This window comes from Brassica oleracea, chromosome C9 (genome assembly GCF_000695525.1).
Source record: "Brassica oleracea var. oleracea cultivar TO1000 chromosome C9, BOL, whole genome shotgun sequence".
Taxonomy (NCBI): Eukaryota; Viridiplantae; Streptophyta; class Magnoliopsida; order Brassicales; family Brassicaceae; genus Brassica; species Brassica oleracea.
This window is the reverse complement of record NC_027756.1, coordinates 50371519-50395668: the sequence shown is the minus strand read 5'-3', so window position 1 is coordinate 50395668 and position 24150 is coordinate 50371519. Positions and strand designations below refer to the sequence as shown.

At 33.7% G+C, this 24150-nt stretch overlaps 4 protein-coding genes and 1 non-coding gene across 5 annotated transcripts in view; 1 reads left to right on the top strand and 4 right to left on the bottom strand.

The window, feature by feature from the left end:
• LOC106315566 (psbP domain-containing protein 5, chloroplastic) overlaps positions 1 to 1953 on the top strand; it is a 2676-nt gene extending 723 nt beyond the window's left edge. The window contains exons 3-12 of the mRNA XM_013753332.1: positions 1 to 98; positions 349 to 460; positions 558 to 607; positions 738 to 805; positions 896 to 994; positions 1087 to 1146; positions 1230 to 1289; positions 1387 to 1441; positions 1513 to 1562; positions 1652 to 1953. Coding sequence (XP_013608786.1) covers positions 1 to 98; positions 349 to 460; positions 558 to 607; positions 738 to 805; positions 896 to 994; positions 1087 to 1146; positions 1230 to 1289; positions 1387 to 1441; positions 1513 to 1562; positions 1652 to 1750 — 751 coding nt within the window. The 3' untranslated portion in view covers positions 1751 to 1953. The remainder of the gene's footprint in view (positions 99 to 348; positions 461 to 557; positions 608 to 737; positions 806 to 895; positions 995 to 1086; positions 1147 to 1229; positions 1290 to 1386; positions 1442 to 1512; positions 1563 to 1651) is intronic.
• A 201-nt stretch (positions 1954 to 2154) lies between these two features.
• On the bottom strand, positions 2155 to 4043 carry LOC106315884. The gene is made up of 3 exons (XM_013753718.1): positions 3830 to 4043; positions 2809 to 3486; positions 2155 to 2655 (listed from the first exon to the last, which is right to left on the bottom strand). Exons 2-3 carry the CDS (start codon positions 3477 to 3479, stop codon positions 2496 to 2498), a joined length of 831 nt encoding a protein of 276 aa, XP_013609172.1. The 5' UTR covers positions 3480 to 3486; positions 3830 to 4043; the 3' UTR covers positions 2155 to 2495.
• A 5919-nt stretch (positions 4044 to 9962) lies between these two features.
• LOC106313019 lies at positions 9963 to 14798 on the bottom strand. The gene is made up of 12 exons (XM_013750733.1): positions 14413 to 14798; positions 13682 to 14079; positions 13169 to 13337; positions 12246 to 13075; positions 11975 to 12001; positions 11576 to 11668; positions 11343 to 11421; positions 11159 to 11249; positions 10729 to 10831; positions 10512 to 10628; positions 10228 to 10382; positions 9963 to 10124 (listed from the first exon to the last, which is right to left on the bottom strand). Exons 2-11 carry the CDS (start codon positions 14054 to 14056, stop codon positions 10326 to 10328), a joined length of 1941 nt encoding a protein of 646 aa, XP_013606187.1. The 5' UTR covers positions 14057 to 14079; positions 14413 to 14798; the 3' UTR covers positions 9963 to 10124; positions 10228 to 10325.
• Positions 14799 to 21029: 6231 nt separating this feature from the next.
• TRNAF-GAA lies at positions 21030 to 21102 on the bottom strand. Its single transcript has one exon. It is a non-coding gene; the product is annotated as a tRNA-Phe (tRNA).
• A 113-nt stretch (positions 21103 to 21215) lies between these two features.
• LOC106313525 (GTP-binding protein At2g22870) lies at positions 21216 to 23215 on the bottom strand. Its single transcript, XM_013751349.1, has 4 exons — positions 22607 to 23215; positions 21926 to 21995; positions 21647 to 21809; positions 21216 to 21535 (listed from the first exon to the last, which is right to left on the bottom strand). Exons 1-4 carry the CDS (start codon positions 23118 to 23120, stop codon positions 21317 to 21319), a joined length of 966 nt encoding a protein of 321 aa, XP_013606803.1. The 5' UTR covers positions 23121 to 23215; the 3' UTR covers positions 21216 to 21316.
• Between the last annotated feature and the right edge of the window lie 935 nt (positions 23216 to 24150).

The following is a 24150-nucleotide window of genomic DNA, read 5'->3' as shown; positions in this document are numbered from 1 at the left end:
ATCGGTTTCATCGGAAGAGGGGCTCTCTCGTAGGGGTTTAGTGCTGATTGGCCTCTCTTCTTCCTTGTCTACGCTCTTACCACTGTCTTCTTCTCCTAGTAAAGTTTTTTTTTTATCTTTTTTATCTTTTACTGTCTTTATCAAACTTGTGTAGATATATTTTTTTTTTTAACTTTTAGCTAAGATTTTTTTGGCTTATGAAGCGTCATTAGTGTTTGCAAGTAGAATAGAGAATGGTTCATGGAAGCAATAGAGTATCTCTTACAGTGTCACACATTTTTTTTTTACTTGTATGATTAATTCTCTTTTTTTTTTTCACATTGTTCCTTGGGTTTTTGTTATTTGCAGTCACACATGCTGCAGAAGAAGCAGTGAAAATGGGTTGCATGGTGGATGATATCAATGCTTATTCTTATGCTTACCCACTCGAGCTTCCATCTGAGAAGCTTGTCTTCAAATGGTATTATCTATGTCTCATTCACGAAAGACTGGATCTTTTGATGAAAGTGCTTCCTAATAGTTCAAATCATTACTCACTTAACGTTGATATTATGCAGGGTTGAATCAAGAAAGCCTGAACGTTACTCCTCAGCTGCGCCACTCTCTCGTAAGTGTTTTCCTTTTAACTCCATTGATTTATTGATGCTTTTCTCCATATATCTTTTCCTGTGTAACCACCATTCTAGTTACGTTATATGCATAAAGTTTTGAGACTGAATCTGTTTCGAATGGTCCAGCTGATGCGCGTCTACGGATTGTTTCCGAACGACTTGACCTTATCGACAATCTAGTGATTTCTGTATCGGTAACTTTATGGTGTTTGCCCCACTTACCAGAAGACTACTTCTCTTTCTTGTCTTTCTCCCCTGATGTCTTTTACGCTTCTTTGATCCAGATAGGTCCCCCAAACTCAACCTTCCTAACATCAAAAGACAAGAAAACATGGACTGCCAAAGACGTTGCTGACTCTGTTCTTTCTGATAAATCAGCATTGGTAAACCCATCTTACATGACGATAACAATTTTTAGTTTTCTCAAACTTTATTCAGATTGTTTGATAGAGTTTGTGTGTATCATTTCCTGCAGCGTGTCACTTCAAGTCAGCGTCTAGAAGAGAGCTCTGTTCTTGATGCACATTCTACTGATGTAAGTACCATCTTCCATAACAAAGTTAAAAAAAAATGAATCTACAAAACGCATGAGCCCCACATATGGTTTTCTGTATGCAGATTGATGGGGAGCCTTACTGGTACTACGAGTACCTTGTCCGCAAATCACCAACCAAAATCGTAACCCTCTCTCTCTCTATCTCTGAGTTGATCCTTATTGTGTAAAGACATAATGGGTCTTGACTTATTGCCTTGACTGTTTATGTTATTTGGGCAGGCTGAAGCATCAAAGATGTACAGACACTACATTTCTTCAACAGCTGAACGAGATGGTAAACAACTTTCACGAGATATAGTTGATATGCAATGTTTGTTAACGCTAATATAAGCTCACACTTTGCAGGGTACTTGTACACCTTAAATGCCTCAACCCTTGGCAAGCAATGGGACATGGTACAAAACCTCTAACATCTACTCTCTCTGTTATTCTGTTGTTTTTAAGTGTGAAGATATCTGATTTTTGAGTGTTTGTATAAATGCAGATGGGACCGGTGTTAGAAAGAGCAGTTGAGTCCTTTAGGCTTCTTCCTCCTACTGATAGTTATGTTCCCCCATACAAAGATCCTTGGAGGTTTTGGTGATACTCATCTCCTGTACTCCAGCTTTTCTTCATAAAAAACTGCTTCTTTTTTTTGAAACTGTAGTTAAATTTGATAGGAGAGGTTCAGAATCTTGATAGCTCTCTCACTCTCAGTTATAAAAAGTTGTATTAAAAGAGCCAAGGGGACTAGTCTTCCCAACTTTGAAGATCTTGTTTACATGCATGTGTATTTGCATGACGTGCCTTGAGTTTTCATGCATGTGTTCTTGGAACTAGGAATATACTCCAAACAAATCAGAGATATAATTATATAATATACACAAAAAAACAGAGAAACTTTCTTCGTATAGTTCATCTTTCCATGTGACTTGCTAAATACACTGACCACTGACTCCTTTGGAACTTGTCTCTGGGTAAAAAATCAAGAGATAACTGAAGGGTGGGGGCGAAGCCACAAAAACCGGCTTATTTTACCCTCTTCTTATATATATAATTTAAGATTGTCATCTCTGAATAAGAGAACCATATACTTATAAAATATCCATAACAATAAACATTAAACACCCACCAAAACCATGAAAGATGAGACCATATAATGTTTTTGTCAGGTAGTAGCAGAAGCACAAGCAATATACAAAAAAGCGATCATCCATGGCCGCTTTGATTTAGAGAAACCAGCAGCTCTTTTTTTTTTTTAAACAGATGATCAGCTCAAGCATCTTCTACCTTTCCTCCTTTTTTCATGGACTCAAAACCAATAATGGAAATGGTGGGTGCATTAGACCTCAGCCAACGGTGAAGATCACACCGTTGCTCTTCTTCTTGGAGAGTTCCTTGTCTGAAGACGAGTCAGACTTAGCTTCTTCCTCTTCTTCCTCTTCCCTTTCCTCATCTAGAAGAATCACCTCTGAACGGCAATCGCTACTGCAAAACGCTTTGTATCCTCTGAAAACAAAACCAACACACCCAAATTAAACAAGACATTTTGCTATTTAGCTACACTATAAAGAGCATTTTGCATTTCTAGATAACAAAGTATTGTAAAGAACCTAACTTTCAATGTCTAAGTGCACAAAAAGGAGGAAGAGAAGAGAGTACCTGTACATGTATATATCTTTCCCCATACCCAACTTCTTGCTGCAGAAGGAGCAGAAGCTCAAGAAGTCACTGGGAGGTAGTAACACATCAGCTATCGTTGTCAAGTCAAGAGGAGCAATAACAAAAATGCTCTCTTTCTCGTCTTCACAACAATCTTTCTTCGTCATCCCATCGTCCTCTACCGACTCCAGAACCTGACTCCCGTAAATATGAGTGGTTTTGGGTTCATGAACAAAAGTGTACTCCTCCTCTGAGATCTCAGCTTCACTTTCAACAGGCTCACTAACCGATCCTTGTTGACAAGCATCAATGTTGTTGACACTGATGTTCCCAGCACCAGAGCAAGAGCCATCAGCATTAGGCTTATCATCCTTGAGCATAGGAGATTTGGTAAAGGGGTTCAGCATCAAGGACCCAAAGATCATGTTTTTACTATCAGGTGATGGAAGAAGAATCCTTGATGAATCAGTGTGGTGATCATCGAGAGAATCAACAATCCTCAAGCCTACTTTTCCAGAATCCCAGCTTCTCTGATGCATTCTCGGGATTGACCTCAGAGAAGAAGACCCACCAAAGGGGTTCCCTAGAAACAATCTGAACTCCAAAGGAGATGTTGGGCTCCAAGCTGTTTCGTAATCTGAGAGGGACTTGGAGTTTGGTTGTTGAGACATGATTGATCTGTGTCGGAAAAAACAAGAGGGTAAGTGTTGGGTCCAGATGATGATCGGACAATTAGACTAATCCATAAATGACAGTTTCAATTTGACAAGAGTTTGGTTACAATGTCGGAAAAAAAGCAAAAAGCTTTGATCTTTTTTTTCTGAACATAAAAAAAAGATTTGATTTTTCAATAAGCAAAGAAGCAAACTTTATGAAACAGAAGGGAACCCAGATGAGAAGGAACATTCAAAACAAAGGAAAGGATCATCAAACAAAGAATAAATCAAACAGATTATATTAAAACACACAGAAAGGAAAGAACTTTGAACTCTATTGCAAACAATCTAGAGAAGAAAGGCACCTGGGTTTTTTTTATCAGGACTTTCAACTCTATTGACAAGGATGTGTTGTGTCTGAAGAAGAAAAACAATGCGGAGTCTTCGTCTAATATCTGTGCAAAGTCTTGTGAGGTACTCTTCTCTCTTTCTCTTTCCTCAAAATCAGCGAAGCAGTGAGCTTCTCAGATTCTCTCTCTCTCTTGAACTCACGTTTTAAGTTAAGTTCTCACACAAATGCAAGTTATGTATGTAGCTGATAAAGAGAAATTAGCGACAAAAAAATAGTTACCTTTCTTATCATATTTATTTAATGTAAATAGTAGTATTTTTTTTTATATTTAATCGGCGGAAAAAGTGGCTGAGGTGACAGAATAAAAATGATAGCACACCTCTGTCGAAATTCTTTGGTTTGGCAGATTTGGCTGTCTTACTTTTAGCCTATTTTATTTGGGTTGCCTGTTCTTTTTTTTTTTCTACTCTTTGCATGTAAGAAAAAGAAAGAGATTAGTAAAGTGTTCAATATGTTTTTTTAATATGAGCTTAAGAAAAAGAAAGAGATTAGTAAAGTGTTCAATATGTTTTTTAATATGAGCTTACGTAAATAATAAATTTATTTTAAGCTTTATATTTTCTCACATAATGTCTTAAGTATTTATTAATTATTTCTACATATTTAACAATTATTATGATCGTTTAGTTAGTTAAACTATTTTTAAATAATTTAACGATTTACAAAAATTTAGATCATTTATGTTTTATCGTATTTGAAAAATAAAAATGTAGTTGAAAGATTAACCTACGGATATCTATAAGTTTTTTAAAATTATCATTAAAATATTAATAAAGTTTTCAAACTAAGGTAACTTTAAAAGCTTTCTAAGAAATAATCATTTTAAGAATTAACAAATAGGGAAAGTGTAAGTTAATTCCCTTAACTAAATATTTATCCCCTTCCAAAAACTTCAATAATATTCTCTTACATACTTAGCCTGTAAGTCACTTTTATATGCATACATTAATCTTTAAAATAGTGCAAGTTAATTAATTCTCATAGACCTGTTTGAAGAGCATATGTTTTAACATATAAAGTTATATATTTTTATTGGTATGATGTATGCTTTTTGTTCGTTTTCTTTTTATGGATAGTAATATTTTATACTTTCTTTTTCATAAAGATAGATTTTTAGTGATTTTACGCATGCTAAGAAAACATATTAAATCACTATAATAAATATATTATTTTCTATAATTTTAAATTTTCAATAATTTTTTATAAATAGTAATTCAATAAAATCAATTAATTCAAAGAAAATATTAAAAAGTCTGGATATCCAGAGGGGCCGAATCCGGATCAGGATAGTAAAAGGTTAGATCCGTCAAAGTCGGATCCGGATATCTTAATTTTTAAGTCCGGATATCCGGATCCGTAAGTTTTATTAATAAATATTTCAAAAATAGTAATATCTATATATAAATATTAATTTTATTTAATATATTTTCATTTTTATAATAGTATATATAAATTTTATGTAAATTTTGTAATATTATACATAGAAATAACTAAAGACATTATATATTTTTTTAAAAAAATATTGTCAATATTTTATATATATATTAATATTATTTTTTATTTATTTTAAGGATCCAAATCCGGATCCGGATATCCGCCGGATATTCCAATTTTTAGAAGGATATCCGACATTCGGATATCCGAAAACCTTGGATCCGGATAAGGATAGTAAAATTATGGATCCGTCGGATAAAGATTCGGATCCGGATACCGTAAAATTGTCCGGATATCCGATTCATCATCCCAGGCCTGGTCGTGTTTATTTTTGTTTGCGTTTAATGTAATTTCTATTTCTCTCTCTCTTAAAAGTCCCAGTTATGTCGACATTATATAATTATTATTAATTTATTATGGTGTCAGAATCTACAAGAAATGGTGAAATTACAGTTGGTTTTAAATACAAGTAAAAAGAATCCCTTCAGAGCAATTATAATTTTTGTCCTTTTTCTTTCGGTATTCTTCTTTTGCTTTATACATTTTGTCATAACATATAATTATTTTGCTTTCTTCATTTTAATTACGCTGTCGCCACATAATCACAAACAATATTATAAGACAAAAGGGTATTGTTTGTTTCTAGTTTTATGCTGAATTTACTAACAACACTTTTATATTTGTAGTAATGGTTAAAACAATTTATTAGAAAGTTCTAGCCAATTCTAGAAATCCATTTAAACTGTAGGCAAGAATACAACACGACCAGAGAAAGAACAAATAGTAATTATTCTAGACATAACTTAAAAAAAAAAGAATTCTAGACATAACTTCAGAAGGCATATTTACATACATGTAATTTACATCTCTCAGCAATATCACCATACACATATCCCCTATATATTAATTGAGAAAACACGACCAGAAAAAAAACAAATAGTAATTATTCTAGACATAACTTAAAAAAAAAAAAGAATTCTAGACATAACTTCAGAAGGCATATTTACATACATGTAATTTACATCTCTCAGTAATATCAGCATACACATATCCCCTATATATTAATTGAGAAGTATTTAAAAAATTATAATCTTAATTTTGTATTAATTAAAAAAAACCTCAAATCCTATATGGCACTCTAAATACCTTCTAAATTTCATTTCAAAAAATTCTACAGCATCTAATATAAAGCATAATTTAATCTAATGGTGTTACTTTATTCCATAATTATATAACACTAGAGAATATTATATTAACCTAAAATATAGGAAGTGTGTATTCTTTCCTTAAATAAAAGCTACGGAATTACCTAATATGACTTACATATATAAGACAATTAATGATTATGAATAATAAAGATTTGATAACAATTTTTGCATCTTTCTTCATTTTTGTTTAAATTTATATTATTAAAAAAAATTAAACAATCACATTAACCATATAATAAAAAATTAGATTTTTTTCTTATATGTTATATTTTGATTTTTTTAAATGACTTTAAATTACAAAAATGAGGAAACCTTATATGTTATATTTTTTTAAAACGACTTTAAAATACAAAAATGATGACATCTTATATGTTATTTTTTTATTATATGTCAGATTTTTTCTTATATGTTATATTTTGATTTTTTTTAAACGACTTTAGATTACAAAAATGTAAGTTTTCTTTAAGTATACGACTAAAACATTAAAATGACATGTATCAATTCGATGGTTGATTTGAAAGCTTTCAAAACCATATGAAAAATAAAAGTCAAAATAATTCAACTGTGAAAACAATACTGTTCACTTTTTTCAAGAAATGTGTTCGATGGAAAAAATAAAGTTTTTATGTTATAATTTGTTTAATGTCCAATCCGATCAAACCATAATGTATTAATTATAGTTTTGTTCTGTTATTTTTAATAAAAATTGATCCGATCCATCGAAAATAAATTATATAATAACAATAAAAAATATTATATATATAAATAAAATGATCAAATATATAAAAGAAACTATCGATAATATATACATATAAACTCACAATACGAAAGATGCAGATCTTATCCTAGTTATATCATTAAAAATGTGTAAATATATGTTATTCATTCGTGTAACGAAAATGTAAGATCTTTAAATCAGGGTGTTGAGCTACAACTTTGTGGTTTGATCTGGTGGGGTATATAATCCCATCCAGTAAAAATCGAATCAGTTTGGATTGATGTGAACAAAAATTCAGGATCATGTCCGCGTTGATATATATATATATATTATATTATGAGTCATCTACCCTACCAAAATCAGACTAGGTAACAATATACATTTATTTTTATTTGGTGATAAACAGAAACAGTGACTGCAATTGCATACATAACTAATATTACAGAATTATCAGGCGATAAACTAGGGCTGACCAAAAAATCTGAATCCGAGTAACTGATCCGAACCCGATCCGAAAAAATAGTACCGAACCGAACCAAAATTAATTAAATATCCGAACAGATTCAAAATTTTGGTATCTAAAGAACCAGAACCGAACTCAACCCGGATCGAAGTATTCCGGGTACCCGAGTGTATCCGAAATTTTACACCCCATTATATAAATATATTATAAATTTAATATCTATTAAAAACATCCAAAATATATAAGATATTTTTAAATTTTCTAAAATACTTGAAAATATATACTAATATTCAAAAGTAAATATCTAAAATAGCTAAAATATACTCAAAACACCAAAAATATTTAAAATATCTATTAATTATCTATCAAAATATTCAAACCAAATCAAATTATATGTTAAGTTTAGGTATTTTGACATATGTTATTCAAATTTGTATGTAATATAATATTTTGTTTATAGATTTTAAAAAATTTAAAGTATAAAGTGAATTTTAAAATTTTAAAAATAATTTTAATGGGTTATCCGAACCCGAAGCAAACCCACAAAGATCTGAACCGAAACTTAGACCCTGAAAACCCGAACCGAATCCGAAAAAGTACCGAACACCCACCCCTACGTTACACTGTCAATTTGTATATACCAAATCTATATAATAAAGTGTAAAATACTAAAACTGCAAATTTCCTAATTTTCGTATAGATGACAAAATCATACATTTACAGTCAATATTCTATTTATTCATCGTATTTTGTTCAAATAAAGTCCTTGTAAGAAAATTGCTCATCTTATAGGTTGAATTGATCCCCAAATTCGTCAAGAGTTATGTTAATTATGCTAATAAGCATCTTACATCAAAATATCATCTTATGTTCGAATTATTGATGATAGATAGAACATTATATGCATATTGCAATAGTGAATTTTCATGTAATTCTGTTTCCTAATTTTTGTAAATGAATGAGACAAAAATCGAAAATATGAATATCACATAGCATTTATAGAGTGATGACATAATGCTATGTGAAAATAGTAACCTATGAAAAGAAAAGAAAAGGAAATAGAAAACATGTAAGACGTTGACGGTCCGGCCTGCAAGGAAACGGCTAGGAATAAGATCAACCATCGTCATCATCGATTGACCGTCGAGATCTTTCAACTGCGTGGAGACTCCTGCTTACGACGCGTGGACCGGAGTCACCTTTAACCTGACCAGTGAATCATAGTTAACACGCAATTTTTACAGTTTTACTACAACCATCATTCACTTCTTTTCTTGTCGTCTTCTGTTCTTCTATTACATGACGACACGTATACCCGTCCATGTCAGGTTTTAAAACGATGCGTTTGGTCTCACAGCCTTAATTTCTTTTTAATAATAAAATCTTTAATACGCCTTTCGAAAAATTCCTTTTGTTATATTTTATTTTATTAGGACGCAGATTCAATAATACTCCCATTTTAAACTCTTTTTAAACACTGCTAGGCGAGTTATGCAAGATGTGTGTCTGATAATTCCTTATTATTTTAATTTGATATTTAGTTATACGGTCGGTTATAAATAAATAGATCAGCTGATTAGAGTGATTAGGCTTTTGTGGTTGATGCTAGAGATGTAACAGGCAACGGATTAAGAACGTCGTGGAGAACGTACGTTCATATGATGTGTTGTCGGTGATGACCTTTTTCACCACAGGCATATCTTTCTTTTCTTCACCAAAAATCAACGTTTTACTTTTAATATTACTTTGCACTGAAATATAGATTTGATTCAATATTCTGCTAATATTTTTAGTCAAATAAAGGCTGACAAGGGTTCAATTTATTGTACTTTTAACTTGCCTTCAAAATAGTGTACAATAAATAGCTTACCATAAATATTCCGGAGTAAGAACTAAGAAGTTAACACATGCCAATGACAAATATTGAGGTTTGCATATCATTTTAAACAGTATCATTAATGCAAATGTTTTCAACAGTATGTCACCGATGAAAATGTTTTAAACGGTATTTTTAAAACTGGACCGAAAGTCAAATCGGATTCAACCGTGAACCGGAAACATAGCCGGTTGAGTCAATGATAAAACCCAGAGAAATCAAACCGGCAAAAAGACGTGAAACCGGCGAACCAATGAATCAATTTCGAACCAAGTTTGATTATTAAAAGTAAAATTTTGAATTACAATTAGACAATTATTTTTCACAACAAAAGCTATCTATTTTCCATATTCTGGCAAAAATATAAGTGTATGCGGCAAAATAAAGTTAGTCAAATGAAATAAGTTAACTAATCACGAGTAATCTTACATGGAATTTGTGAAAAGCCTACCAGTCACAAAAATCTGAATTTTACAACTCAAAGTAACTCCCTTAAACTATACCCAAGGGGTAGTCAGATTGAGAAAAGAAGCCGCATCAGCATGTATCCTACACACAACGGAGTAAGAAGAAGAAGCAAAAAGATGACATTAATCATCCTTTTTCCCGCAGATTTTCATTTGGATAAAAATCAAGAAACCAAGGTGCTTACCGTATCGAAGTTGGTGGATTCGATGGCAAGAAGACACATTCTTCCTAGTAAGATTCTCTAGTCACTGTCTTGAGAAAACACAAGATCATTGTATGAAGCTAAGGGAGTTTAGGCTTGAAGTTAATCCGCTGCGTCTTTCTCTCCTCCAATTGCCGCTACAAGGATTTAAAAGATTTATTAGTTATTCTACAATATAAGTTCATGGTCCACGGCCATAGACTTAAGTGTTTATAAGATCTTTTTTTAGTCGAAATAGTGCAACAAATGTCTACCAAATCTAATACCTTAGATACAGTTTCAAGGGCATGGTCAGATCTGGCTCGGAGCAACCGCCACTCCATTCCCATTTCAAATTCAAGGGTGTTCGGCTGAGAACCACGCGATGTAGACACTGAATCTCTCTGCAAACAAATTTAAAGAACCAAATGAACATGAAACTTGTTAAAAAGGAACGATGCAATTTCAACTTGTGTCTCAAAGGGGAATGAACACAGTGAGTACCGTCTCTCGTCGCACTTGAGTTTTCTGTAGTTTGATATGGCCGCAGAACGATGACAACGGCTTCCCAGGAGGATTAATCTTTGCGAACGCAGCAACAAGGGGCCTGTTAAATAGAAAATCAAGATCATGATACGCACATGAGATTGCACAGAAACAAACGCTTGAAGTAAACAAAACTAGATAATGTCAGTTTCTAAGAGGGCTAATTTTATGTGCAGCATCACCAACATAATGTCTCAGAGATGTTGATTCTTAAGATACCCGAAGCTACATGGTTTCTTTCCTAAACTCATATGTATGTTTTGTATTAAAGTTAAGATCATGTTCACTGAGGTAATAAGAGAGTAATGATACATTATAATATGCGATTATAGAAGACCATTTATCATCAGGAGCTAAGAGAAAAAGCGGAATGTCATGGACGGTTTACCTCCCATTAGATAGCAACAAGCATCCCTCATCAAGTCTCCTTATCGCTCTTACTGCAGCTTGTCTTGAATTGAAAATGACCAAAGCTTCACCTGTACATCAACCGATGTGAGATGCCATAGTATGGTTCTTCATTCTATTTCTAGCAAGTGAGAATCATATATCGAGTAAAATGGTAAGCTTACCAATATGAGAAAAAGAGACTGATGTACGCTCTATCATCCTCGCTGTACATTGCTCATTCAAAGCAGAATAGACTATATCCTGTAATATATAATTCATAAATAAGGAGACAGAAGAGAGGTTAAGATGAGGTAAACCAGCAAACAACTGCACTGCTTAATGTAACATTGATTAATCAAATACAAAATACGTGAAAGATACTCCTAAATAAGTTCTTTAGAAGAATAGCTAATACCTGTACTTCCTCAGATGTATAAGTAGGATCCAAGTTTTGAAGGAGAACCAGTTTCTCTTCCTTCTCTGCCTCCCTCATGCTTTCTTCCCAAGGCTGTCCATCGTTTACAAAATTTTAAATTAAGCCCAGATTCAATCTCAATATGTCATTTCTGATATGACATACTCTGATACCCCTCCAGACGACTATCTAGAAGAGCCTGAAATGGCCAGGCAAAAACAGGTGCAGCTATCAAAGAAACAATCGAGTCTCCAGAGCACAGAAACGATCAAGAAAACATATGCTTTCTGATTAGCGTATGAGTGAGTCATTTAAAAGTTCAATAGATATGAACTACCAGGCCACCCTATTAACATCACAGAACTAATGCGCAAAAGGAAGGAAGAGAGAAACACTTACAAGAGGTCGAAACCATTTGCTGTTTACCTGAGACCAATAAGAAGGAAACAAAAACCGATTAGATAAACTGTGTTGACAAGTAATATGAAGAGTGACAGAACATCACTACAACTCTACAGAATACAAAGTGAGACTGTAAAACAAAACTTCTACTTTTAGAATCAACTTCTTGCAAACAATATCCTTGCAACTAAAGGCTTTACATTCAACACATAGTCTGACTGAAACCAATGTAATCATAGCATGAATCGCATAATAAATACAAACTTACAGCATCTGGCTTTGGGGTCACTTCAGTTACTTGATAATTTCTTTTGTAATCAATTTCCACCATCTTGTCCTCAGCGCGTTTTAATAGCTTACCATCAAAGCTTGGTTTCTTGAATAAACCTTTCTCAGTTCCAGTTTTTGCATCTTTTCCTTCAGAGACTGACACCCCAAGATCTCGTTTCTTCTTAACGAAACTGGGCTCCTCGGTAGAGTCTTCACCTCCAGTCACTTTCTCTCTAGGTCTCTTAAAAACATCTGTATCTCTTCTACCATCAGAACTAACGCTCTGCTGCAAAATGTTTGTACTGCGTCCATTTGATACTGTAACAGATTTCTGTTTCTTTTGAGGCCTCTCATCCAATCCATTTGACTCTTTGCTATTTCTCTCTGGCATAGAGTTTTGTTTAGTCAATGGTTTCTTAGAGCCAGAAGCTTCACAACTGTTGCTATCTCTTTCTTCTGCAGGCATAGATTTTTGTTTAGTAAACTGTTTCCTAACTTCACTTTCTTGAGCGTTGCCGTCATAGTGATCTCCCCTAGAGCCAGAAGCTTCACTAGAGACATGTTCACTAGTGCTTTGCTGCACACTAGGATCCTTGTTAGAACTTTCATCTGCAAATTTTTCTTTCCCTTCTCTGCGACCAGAACTGCTTTCTCTACAGTCAGAAGATTCATTAGAGTTATCTTCAGTACTCCGAACCGAACCACAAGCTGAAAGACCATTTGGTGTCAAACTATCTGCACTTCCATTTACGTCTAATTGAATTTTCAGTACAGGAGGAGTTGCTTCTTTCTTACTAGTACTACCCGCTCTGTTAAAGATAGATTTAACTGCACGTGATGTAAATAAAAACAATCAAGATAGCTATTAATCACCAGAAGAGAATACAGAAGCAAGCAAAATGAGATGAAACAAAAAGGTACCGTCAACTCCAGCGACTTTATCATCTATCGTATCCAAAACTTTACAGCTTCCAACATCAAATGCTCGGCGAAATACAAAGTCTGTTGACTTGATTTCCTCATCTGTTGGTTGTGGATTCCTTTCGTCCTTTGAAATGCACAGAACAGAGCACTTTCCACAAATTGCTTCCTAGTGGAATAATCGTTATCAGTACCAGTGTTCTAAAACTCGGTTTAGTCGGTTAATCAGGTCTGAACAAAACATTTTTTCAAATCAATTTTGTTTAAAATCGGTTTAGGCATTAAGAAAAACCGGTTTACGCGTCCGCCTAAACATTAATCCTGCCTAACCACAGCCTAGCGATTTCTTGAAGATTGATAATTTACTAAATAGTTCATTGCACCAGGTATCAGTACAATGAGTACATAGAACCAGTTATCTAATGCAAAGAATACAATATTCAACAGTATAAAAGCCAAATCATGGTCAACACTTAATATGGAGAATGAAGAGGTAAGGACAAATCAGTTTACCAATGGGTTGACACTAGCGAGGCCTGGACCTTCACCCGAAGCCAAAAACAGTTCGTTTGCAAGCAAATCCGGGAGTCCTTCAACTACACCTGGCGGCATCTCAGAAGGTTTAAAGAACCAGAGAAGCTTGACTTGCCTCGGGTGCTTTGCACGCTTATTAGTGTGTTCCCAAATTTTAATGATCTTGCCAACAAAGAGTTCATCAGAGTCCGGCTCGTTGGGGTCGGGGACTAAGACGCAGTCGTAAAGACGGTATTCATCACCGTCAAAGGTGAAAGACTCGTAGAAGCGGACGTCTTTCTTTTTGCCACCAATTCCTTTCTGTTTCCCCCACTTGAATTCTAAGCCTTCATCTCCTCCTGCTGCTTCTTCCATTATCCAGAACAGTAGTTCTTAACCTGGGACAAGCATTAGGGTAGTGTACCCAAATCAGAAATGAGAATGGCCTCAAACAAGGTGCAGAAAACACTTGTCCCGAGCTTACTACATACTAAAACATAAAAAAGGCAGACACATAAAAGATACCAAACCAAATCATTCCAATGAATCTCACCTAAGCATAACCAACTCTCTATCAGTCAATCCACTATGTGCATTAAACAAAACCTACCAACAAATACAACTGAAACAATGTGCCACAACAAAGTAAAACGATTGATCAACAAAGTAGACTTAGATGAACAAATAAAAAAAACTATTATATGCCCACTTAACAAAAATAAAACTTTTACCTTCTTCACTGGCGAAATCAAAAGTTTGTAGCTTTCCGAAAAGACGATCGAACCCTAGAAACCAATGCTCGAAAATCAGAGCAAATTGAGTACGATTAGAGCGAGAGGCTCCGGTTATCGCGGATAGAGAACCAGAAGAACCCTAATTTCTCGTTCAGCAGCAGTTGCGCCACTTCATCCCTCCCATCTTTTTTTAATCTCTCGCTCAATTTTAGAAATATATATATAATTCAAACCGTATCTCTCCTCCTCTTGGTATTCGATTTTGTCGAAGAGAACTGGTAGAGGAGACACAGTTCGTGTAATCGATGAGAGCGCCTCTCTTTTTTTGTCTGGGGATTTTTCATCTACTTATGAATTTTAAACGAGAGCTGTGACGAAATAATTAGGTTAATCAAAATTTCCTTTTTTGAATCATTAAATCCTAAACCTGAAACGGTTTAGTTTGATCGGCCGGTAAGATGTGCCTTTTTCCAGACAAAGGATACATAATATATGTCTTATCTTCGTCGAGGCTTTTAATATTTTACCAGATTTTTGATCCGCCGTTTAAAATGACGGTATATTTTTGGTTGATTGTTTCTAAAAAATATTAGAGAAAATATGTGTTTTGATTAGATATAATGTAATTTTGAAACTTAAAGATTGGTGTTTTCCAAAATGAGAAAATTTAATTCTTTTTCCAAATATTGTTGATCGATCGTTGTATTGTAGTTACCACCGTTATTACTGAGTGAGAAATTGTCAATATTTCTCCAAACACCAACATGTATTTTTTCGCCAAATTATAAAAGAATGCCTTCTTCCATAATGCATGTATTTTGTTACCCTTCAAATTAATAAGTAGAAATGTTATTTTAGATTGTAGTTTGACATATAGATTTAGTTAGGAATAATCAGAAAAACCGATTTAGATAGTTATTTTCCCTTCGAATTAATAAGGAAAAAAACATTTTGCAAGGAGTTTGCCATTTAGGTGTAGTTAGGAGATATCAGAGGAAATAACTGAATTAGTAAGTTAAGAGACGTACATATGCACCAGAAAGAACGATCTATGAGGTTTTTCCTAAAAGAGGTGTGAATTGTTTCCAAATATGAAAGACTTTTAATTACTTGTACGCGGCATGCTGTTTTGTATGGTTTAACCTAGTTGATAAAGTGAGTTTCATGCTTAAAGTCTAGTTTCTGTAGCGAATAAAGGGTATGGGCGATTTATGGGAAGGCTGCAATATTTATAAGAGGAGGTTGTTAGAGTTTATGATATTGAATAATATTAGGTAAAATATCTATCTATATAATCTATTAAAATAGAGTACTATTTTTATCTACCTAAGAAAGTTGATTTTAAATTTTGGACTCTTTCAAATTTGTTACTAGGCTACCTTATATATTGCACCTTACGGTAACTAAATAATATAACTGGATTACTTAAAATAAAACACTGCTATTTATCTAATCCAACCCATAATTTAGTGAACTTTACCACATATTCATCAAATATAATTACATTATTTATTATATGAGCTAAACAAACATCTCTCATATGCAACTTTTTCTATCGTCTATGTTTCTTCTTTTTGAAGATTGCTGGTTTTAGGGTTTTGGTTTATGGGTTTTCTCGTGATTGGAAGAATGGCTATTTTGTTTGGTGACTATTGTTTATATTGAAGGGTTTTTGAATCCGAGGAAGAGGGTAGAGTTGTATTCTTCTCTGGGTTGGTCGAAAGTGCTCACCTTTTTACTTAATTGTTGCTGAGAACGATGGAACAAGATAAAGAACGTTTTGTTTCTCTCTGGCTATCTTTCTCAGTCATGTTTCTTAAAGTATTTTCCTTTTGATGAATTTGAGTTGCTTTTTGTTTAACTTATGATGTTTCTTTACTTTGGTGATTCATACACAACATGAAAGAGATGGAATTTTTAACTATATGATGATGCTAACCGTTATTAGGTTGTTGAAGTTATTGGGAAAGGAAGCTATGGAATTCTTTGTGCAGCAGTTGATACGCACAGGAGAAGAAAGTCGCTATGAAGAAGATTAATGATGTCTCTGAATATATCTCTGATACACTCTGTATCCTCTGTGAGGTCAAGCTTCTCTGGCTCCTAAGGCACTCGGATATAGTTGAAATCAAAAACATCTTGCTTTCACCGTTCAAGAAGGAGTTTAAAGACATTTATGTTGTCTTTGAGCAGATGGAATCAGACTTGCATCATGTCATCAAAGCTAACGAGGATTTGAAACGGGAACGTCACAAGTCTTACCTTTATGAGGGCTTCGTGCCTTGAAGTATATGCATACAACATACAGGTGGATTGTCAAATTCTTTCTCAAACTTTGCTATAATTAGTTAACTTATAATTAACTGGATTTTGTCTGTTGTGCAGCTAATGTTTACCACCATGATCTAAATTGAAGAACATACCGGCAAATGCAAACTGCAAGTTGAAAGTCTGCAACATAACTAGCTAAGGACCGAATAAAACTTGGTGAGGACATACATAGTCAAACTTGGCGAGATTCGGTGAGATAAATAAAGGAGAAACTTTGCAAGGGCTCCTCTGTGAACCAATGAACAATATTGGACAAAAACACTACAGAGGTCTCTTTAATAAGGAAAAATTTTCATAGCCTTCTTTAGTTATCTTTTTGACTAATGTTCGGTAAGCTAGACAAAAGAAAGAAGAATGGAAAAGAAAAATGGGCATGTAAACTCTGTTGTACAATGCTTTCAATGTAATACAAGACTTATAAGAATGAAGGAAACAACAAAAGTTACCCATTCTGAGTCTCCAATCTTTTAAAAGAGAAAGTTCATATTTTCGAGACATGCTCTTGATCTCATATCCGCCTACAAATAGTAGATGGTGTACTTTTGTTATTTCAATATTAATCAAGGGATGACTATTTTGAGCAGAAATTTACCTGTCTAATAGTTGTACTTGCATGTTATCTTGACAACCATCACTTGCGATAGCCAACTGAAACATATAGTGGCCTAAGAGAACCCAGAGATGGCCTAAAATCCTGTTGAAAAGAATTTGTGAAACTTGACCATGATTTCACTTTCTAAAATAAAATACGGAAACCAAACGCTGGAGCACATGCTCTTGTCTCCCTACGTCAGCAGCTTGATTGACAAATGTTCAAGCAAATTCATTTACTCCACACGTAAATCCAGAGTTCTCTACCAAAGTGATAACTTGTTCACTCTGATTTTCTTGGAATTGAAAAAACTATTTAACTTCAGTTTAGCAAAGATCATAGGCCAGGGCACATTCCTTAAGGAAGCTTCTTCGTCTTTAGATGAAGCTGAGGCAGCGTGTGAATACCTTGCCTTGAGGAAGATATTTGAAAGGTATAGAAATTGATTTTTTCTTTGTTTATATTTGAAGGGTGTTACTTTATTGTATCTGATTATGAATTTTTTGTACTAAAATTAGACAAGCATACATTAGTATGTATTGATAACTCATAACAAAATATATTAGATATAAAAACATAAACAACTATATACTAATGTATAGTAAAATACATGAATAAGACAATATAAATTTACAATAAATACAGTCAAAATGTAAGCAATATATTCAAAATATTTACTACAAAACTATAGTTAGACACATAAAAATGAAAACATAGCCATCTATTTAGCTAGAAATAAAAACAACCCGCACACAACTAGAAATAAAGTATAATTGCAAAAACCAAACCAAAAACCAAAATAACAAAACTCAAACCAAACCAAACTCAAATTCATAAATAACTAAACAATTACTATATTTTTGAACCGAAAACTAAAATTCACAACCAACCCAAATCAAACCGAAAACTAAAAAATACAATATGGACGCAAACCGAAATTTATAAAATAAAAACTATAAAATTTTCATTTATAAATATAAATATAAATATAAATAATCTCGCGCAACCGTGCAGGTCAGAATCTAGTTTTTTTTTAAGAATGGAGATTTTACAGGATAAAAGGAATAATATTCTCAGAACTCCTATTTCTGTTAAAGAATAATATCAATGATTTTTGGAATGATATGAGTTTATACATTTAATAGAATAGATAGTAATTATGTTTGGCCCGTATTATTAGTAAAAAATAAAGTGTATATTTGAGAAAAGTAATATATTTGTATCTAAAATCAAAATTATTGTATATACGTTAAACTGGGTTTACAAAACTTAGATTTCATTAGTTACTATGATTATAAATTAGTATACATAGTATGTGCTGGTGGGATCATCATCACTTTCTATTAATAGCACTGACCTTCGCTCAGTAATGGTTTTCAGTGTTAGGCCATCTCCAACAAGACACCAAAAATTTGGTGTCATTTCATCTCCAACAAAACACCAAGATCGACACCATTTCACCAAATTTGGTGTAGTGTGAATAGTGTTACACCAAATTTGGTATAACACTATTCATCACACCAAATCTTCAAAATACGTATTTTATTTTTTTTATTTAATAATATAGTTTAATTACTATCAAATTTGTAACTAAAATTAATATATTGTATTATTTGTATTTTTAATTTATTTTCACATAATTAAATTGAAAACTGAAAACATTAAGTAATATATAATATTACTTTGGTGTAAAATTTGGTGCTATGGTTAGAGATGAAAAAAATTATGACACCAAAACACCAAATTTGGTGTAATTTAAACACCAAATTTGATGTCATTGTTGGAGATGCTCTTAGGATGATGATTTGTCAAGCAAGTTCGCCGAAGTTGGTTTTCTAAACATTGATTTTTCACAAACATGTCAATGGAAATTAATTATATTGTTTCTTCTGTTCTCCATTTTAATTTTGCTAAATTGCTAAATAACTGTTTAGTGATATGTGATGATGATGAGAAATCACATGTAAAATGGTTGTCAATAAAGGAAGTGGTTACTGGACAAAGAAACGTAACTGTTGTCGCTTATGAAAAATAGATCGTGATTAGTGATTTAATTAAATTAGATACAGTTATAAAATAATCATTTTAAATAGATACAGGTGGACCAAACATTTATCAACTATTCATGATCTTGACTTAATAGAATAGACTAGATTTTGATCCGTGCTTTTAAAGCGCAAAATATTTTTGTTTGTGAAAGTTTAATAAAAACGATTAAATGATATGTTCAAAATATCAAAATCGATATACCAGTCTCATTTAGTTTCGTCTCATTAATCCTTTAAACTCCAAACCTATTTAAATTCGTATTTTTAAGATCTAATATGATTGTCTATTTGGATAGATTCGTCTAGATTCATTTTCAATAATCTAAATATAAATGCAAAAATATTTTAATTCATATTTTTTGTGGAACGTTTTAAGAAAGCTCCCTCACTCTCTCATTAATTTTCTAGGATGCTTAGGCACAAATCTCCTGAAGATTAACTTTATAGAACACCACCAACGTGAAAAATACAGTAGAAAATAGGTACGTACAAACTTAGGCTACTAACTCACCCAGGGCCGGCCCGTCATTTCTTGGTGCCTAAAACAAAAAACCAACTTGGTCCATATACACAAAACATATTAATAAAATGTGATATGAAGGAGTCGAACACAGGGCGAGACAGAGATAGGAAGTCGCTAAAAGCCACTAGACCAACTTATTTTTTCGTAAATGATTTCCATTAAATATCTATATATTTTGTGGCGCCTAAGGCTGCTACTTTACCAGCTTTACCCCAGGGCCGGTACTGAACTCACCAACGTTATAGTTTCAATACCATATAAATCTCCAGAAAATAGTCTGCCAAAGACTCTTAAAATAAATTATTACAGAGGTTAAACGAATAATTTCCAAAAATAATTAAACCCTCAACTCATTAGCAACAACATGAAACCTGGTTCTATCAACAGCATAAGCACCAGCTTGTCCAACAAGGTGACTTTTTCAAGCATAGACAACTACTGTGCCATATGGACAAACCGGTGGTATATGGCCGCACAATTTCTTGACCGGAGTGTCTCTCCCCAGATTCTTCAAACTTCTTCCCTGATCCAATAAATACCATCCATTGTTAGAATAATTCCTAATCTAGAGACTAAGCATTATTGATACCAACGAATTATGTTAGCAAATGCCACTAAACAGAGATCAAAGGTGTTGATGCATGGAGGCGTCTTCTCTAAGGAAGAGCTGAAGAGACACGTCGGTGTGGAAAAGATTTGATGCGACAAACATGGTTTCAAGTATACAAATATACGGATAGCATCCAGGCGGATATTGGCGATAACCCTAATCATTTAAGTGAGACGTTTCATAGTCTGGGCATTTTCTTAAATTATTATTATAAAAAATGGAAAGTATTATTTACTACATATATAGGAAATATTCAATTTTTATTTAATTAAATGGTAATAGCATACCATTGTAAATATCTCAAAATTTAAGAGCATAATCTTATTAGAGATTTTGATTTAATAGTATAGATATATAGATAAGAGTTGGGTTTAGAGATGTTGAGCTCTTGTTATATGGGCTGTACAATACTGTGGTAAAACCAAAAGCCTAGAAGTTTAGAAGAGGTGAGTTTCTTTTAATATGGGCTAAACGTCACCGTTTTAATGTTACGAAATTTAAAAAATTATTTGCGGTGAGCGTGGATCGAACACGCGACCTTCAGATCTTCAGTCTGACGCTCTCCCAACTGAGCTATCCCCGCAAGTTGTTAATCTGTGCTACATTAGTTTATATAAACACTATATTGTTTTTAATAATTAAATAAGTAATGCAGTTTTACGTAGTACAAAAAGAAAAGAAAAGAAAATATTAGCGTTGCATCAATAAAAAACTTGCAAAAGAACTGCTACACTGTCTTTTTGTTGTTGTTGTTTTTATTATATATGTCTACTTTCTTACAAAAGATAAACTGGTTCTTAGTGTTTAAGCCAGTAGTTTCTTAGCTGAGCCATATGCAACAATATCTCGTCCCGACCTTGATTAGTCACACTGCTGGTCATAATCCATGGTGGCGTTGTCTCAAAGAATCCTTGGATCAAATCTTGGAACTCCTTTATATTCTCCTCTGGTCTCTTCCCTCCGTTTTTCTTCTTCTTCCTCTTGTCACATTTCGTGAACACCATAGTCATTGGAACCTGAGATTATTATAGATAACAATAATATCATTCCACAGAGGCATTGCCAAAATGAGTGAAGATCTTTCATCATGTTGAACAACTAATGGGTTTATCCTTTTCTTTTTATACCTGGTTTTGACCAAGCCAGCTAGCGTAGTCGAGATCGATTTGCTTTGGAGGAATGCTGGCATCAACTAGCAAAAACACTGAGACTAATGTTGATCGGTTGAGGAAATAGTCTTTGGTGAATTTGTTCCAGTCTTGTTTGAGTTCATGCGGTGCTGATGCATACCTGCCAATATCAAATGCATCAACTTCATTTTCTATAGCTAACGTCTTCGAAACTTCTAGGACGGAAACTGTAACTGTGATTGACAAAACGAAAGTGTGATATAAACTAAAACTTACCCGTAGCCAGGTAAATCTACCAGGTACCAATTGTCGTTGATCCGGAAATGATTAATGCATTGCGTCTTTCCTACATGAAGAATAAGCCACCAAGAGTTACGATAAAACCAAAGTCTGCTTATATTTAGATTTGAAGAACCAAGAGAAAGCTTCATTTTTAGATACTCTGGAGCAAAAGAAAATAAATTCTCGCAGGGAATGAGTATACGGCAATATTCACTCAGAAAAAACTTTTACTTGATCTTGAAATTCTGACCATTGAAATAACATCTTTTAACCACTCAAGGCAAGCTGGGAAGCTCTAGATGACTATCACTTCCCCTAGTAAACATTAGTCTTATCTTCACAAGTACTAGGAACCAATGTCGATCCTACACACAAACAAAACCGACCTCTCCTAATTTCTTTACCAACTCTCCGCAATCTCTTTATGAACACTACGAACTGAGTATATCACTGTGTCCTTCAACCACTGAACTCAATTTAGCTCACATGACATTTCAACAGAAAAAAAGCCCACTTTCCCTCTTAAAATATCTAAACTAAGCAGTACCTCAGGTTCCAAAGAAGCCCACAAAATCAAAATCTAAACAAAGGCCAAAGGTGAAAACTTTTTGATCCACAAATCTATTTATATGAGAATCACAAACTAGCAGAATGATCATGACGAGCTCATCATACCAGGTTTCTTAGAGGTCAAGGCAAGTCGTTTCCTCCTCACCAACGAATTGAGCAGCGAAGATTTCCCAACATTGGATCTCCCGACCAGCGCAAACTCCGGCAGCCCATCCGCCGGACAGTCCTCCGTCCTCACACTGCTCTTCACATAGTCTGCCTGAGCCACCTGCGCGTCCCTCGCGTACTTGCTGAGCACTATGTTCGAGCCCTTCAGAACCCTAGCCGTCAGGCTCGACGGGTCGTCCCCGGAGATATCCGTCTCCGGCGGGATAAAAAGCTTGTCGAGCGAAATCTCCACGGGAGCTTCGTCCAGATCGGATGAATCCGAGACCGGGAGCGGTATGGGCTCGACGGTGGCGAGATTTGATTTGGGCGCGAAGGAGAAAATGGTTCTGGCTAGTGAAACCGGTGGGTTGGACCGGTGGTTTAGGAGATTGAAATGGGGAGAAGAGAGAGAGGAGGAAGGTGATTTCGTTAAGATGGAGAGATGAAATCTTGGGAGCTGAGATAAAATCATATCTGATTGGTGTTCTTCGGTTATGTTATATCGGTATAGTCGTATGTGGAGCTTTTATCTCTAGATACAGAGAGAAGCCATGTTAGAGGAGGCGCTGGTTGAAGAAAATATCCACAGCAAAACGCATCGTTTTGGTTTAGACGAGAACTTTTCTTATTTACAATTCGGCCATTCTATTTCTAAATCTTATATCAATTCGTCAACTATTTATTTGTTTTATGAATATAGCTATCAATTCACCATTACAATAATTGATAGAAAATTGTTTTTACTTAATCAATAGAAAACAACAAACGGAACAGTATCAAATTTGAAGTGACTAGCGGGGGTTATCAGTTTAATAATTCTAAAGGAATTATAAAATTTTGAGAATCCATTGTTATTGGTTTACGAATTTAAAAAATCTTATCATAATCCATTGTTATTGGTTTAAAGACTTTTAAATTTCATTCAAATCATTTGTTATTCATAAAGTTTAGTTATTATGGATTTTATCATTCTATTGAATTCTATTGTTATTGGAAAGTGAATTTCTTATGTTTTTACTCATAAAACTAGACTTTGAAAATATCATCTATTCTCGTAAGATTTTTGAAATCTGTGTAATAAGAAAAACATGCACATATTGCAACTAAACTCACGTGAACACACCAAACCAAACTCAATAATGGTGAATCAACTAAACTCACATGATCTGTAATTCATTATATTTTTATAGTTTCTTATTTGATAAAACAACCGTTTGATTCAATAATGATGAAGAAACCAAACTCACATTGATAACAAGAATGGTGTTTCAAAAAAATAACAAATCACAAAAGTCAAAGACTGATTATTATCATAAGAAAACTAAGAACATGAACACACCAAACATAACACAAAGTACCATAAAATTTATGTGTCTACGTGAACACACCAAACCATAATATCAATAAATAAATTATAAAAGTCTCACCATCACCGTTGACTTCCATTTCCTACTGCATCGGCCCACATATTAGAAGCTATCATATTTCTCCAGTTATTAGCA

Excerpts from the sequence above, each read along its gene's own strand:
- LOC106315884 (XM_013753718.1), bottom strand. The coding sequence starts at position 3,479 with ATGTCTCAACAACCAAACTCCAAGTCCCTCTCAGATTACGAAACAGCT. Across the intron at positions 2,656-2,808 it reads AAAGATATATACATGTACAG|AGGATACAAAGCGTTTTGCA; the intron begins GTACTCTCTTCT and ends TTTTGTTTTCAG.
- LOC106313019 (XM_013750733.1), bottom strand. The coding sequence starts at position 14,056 with ATGGAAGAAGCAGCAGGAGGAGATGAAGGCTTAGAATTCAAGTGGGGG. Across the intron at positions 13,076-13,168 it reads TAAAGTCGCTGGAGTTGACG|TTAAATCTATCTTTAACAGA; the intron begins GTACCTTTTTGT and ends CATCACGTGCAG. Across the intron at positions 12,002-12,245 it reads TGACCCCAAAGCCAGATGCT|GTAAACAGCAAATGGTTTCG; the intron begins GTAAGTTTGTAT and ends TATTGGTCTCAG.
- LOC106313525 (XM_013751349.1), bottom strand. The coding sequence starts at position 23,120 with ATGATTTTATCTCAGCTCCCAAGATTTCATCTCTCCATCTTAACGAAA. Across the intron at positions 21,996-22,606 it reads CTTGACCTCTAAGAAACCTG|GAAAGACGCAATGCATTAAT; the intron begins GTATGATGAGCT and ends TTCTTCATGTAG. Across the intron at positions 21,810-21,925 it reads GTAGATTTACCTGGCTACGG|GTATGCATCAGCACCGCATG; the intron begins GTAAGTTTTAGT and ends TGATATTGGCAG.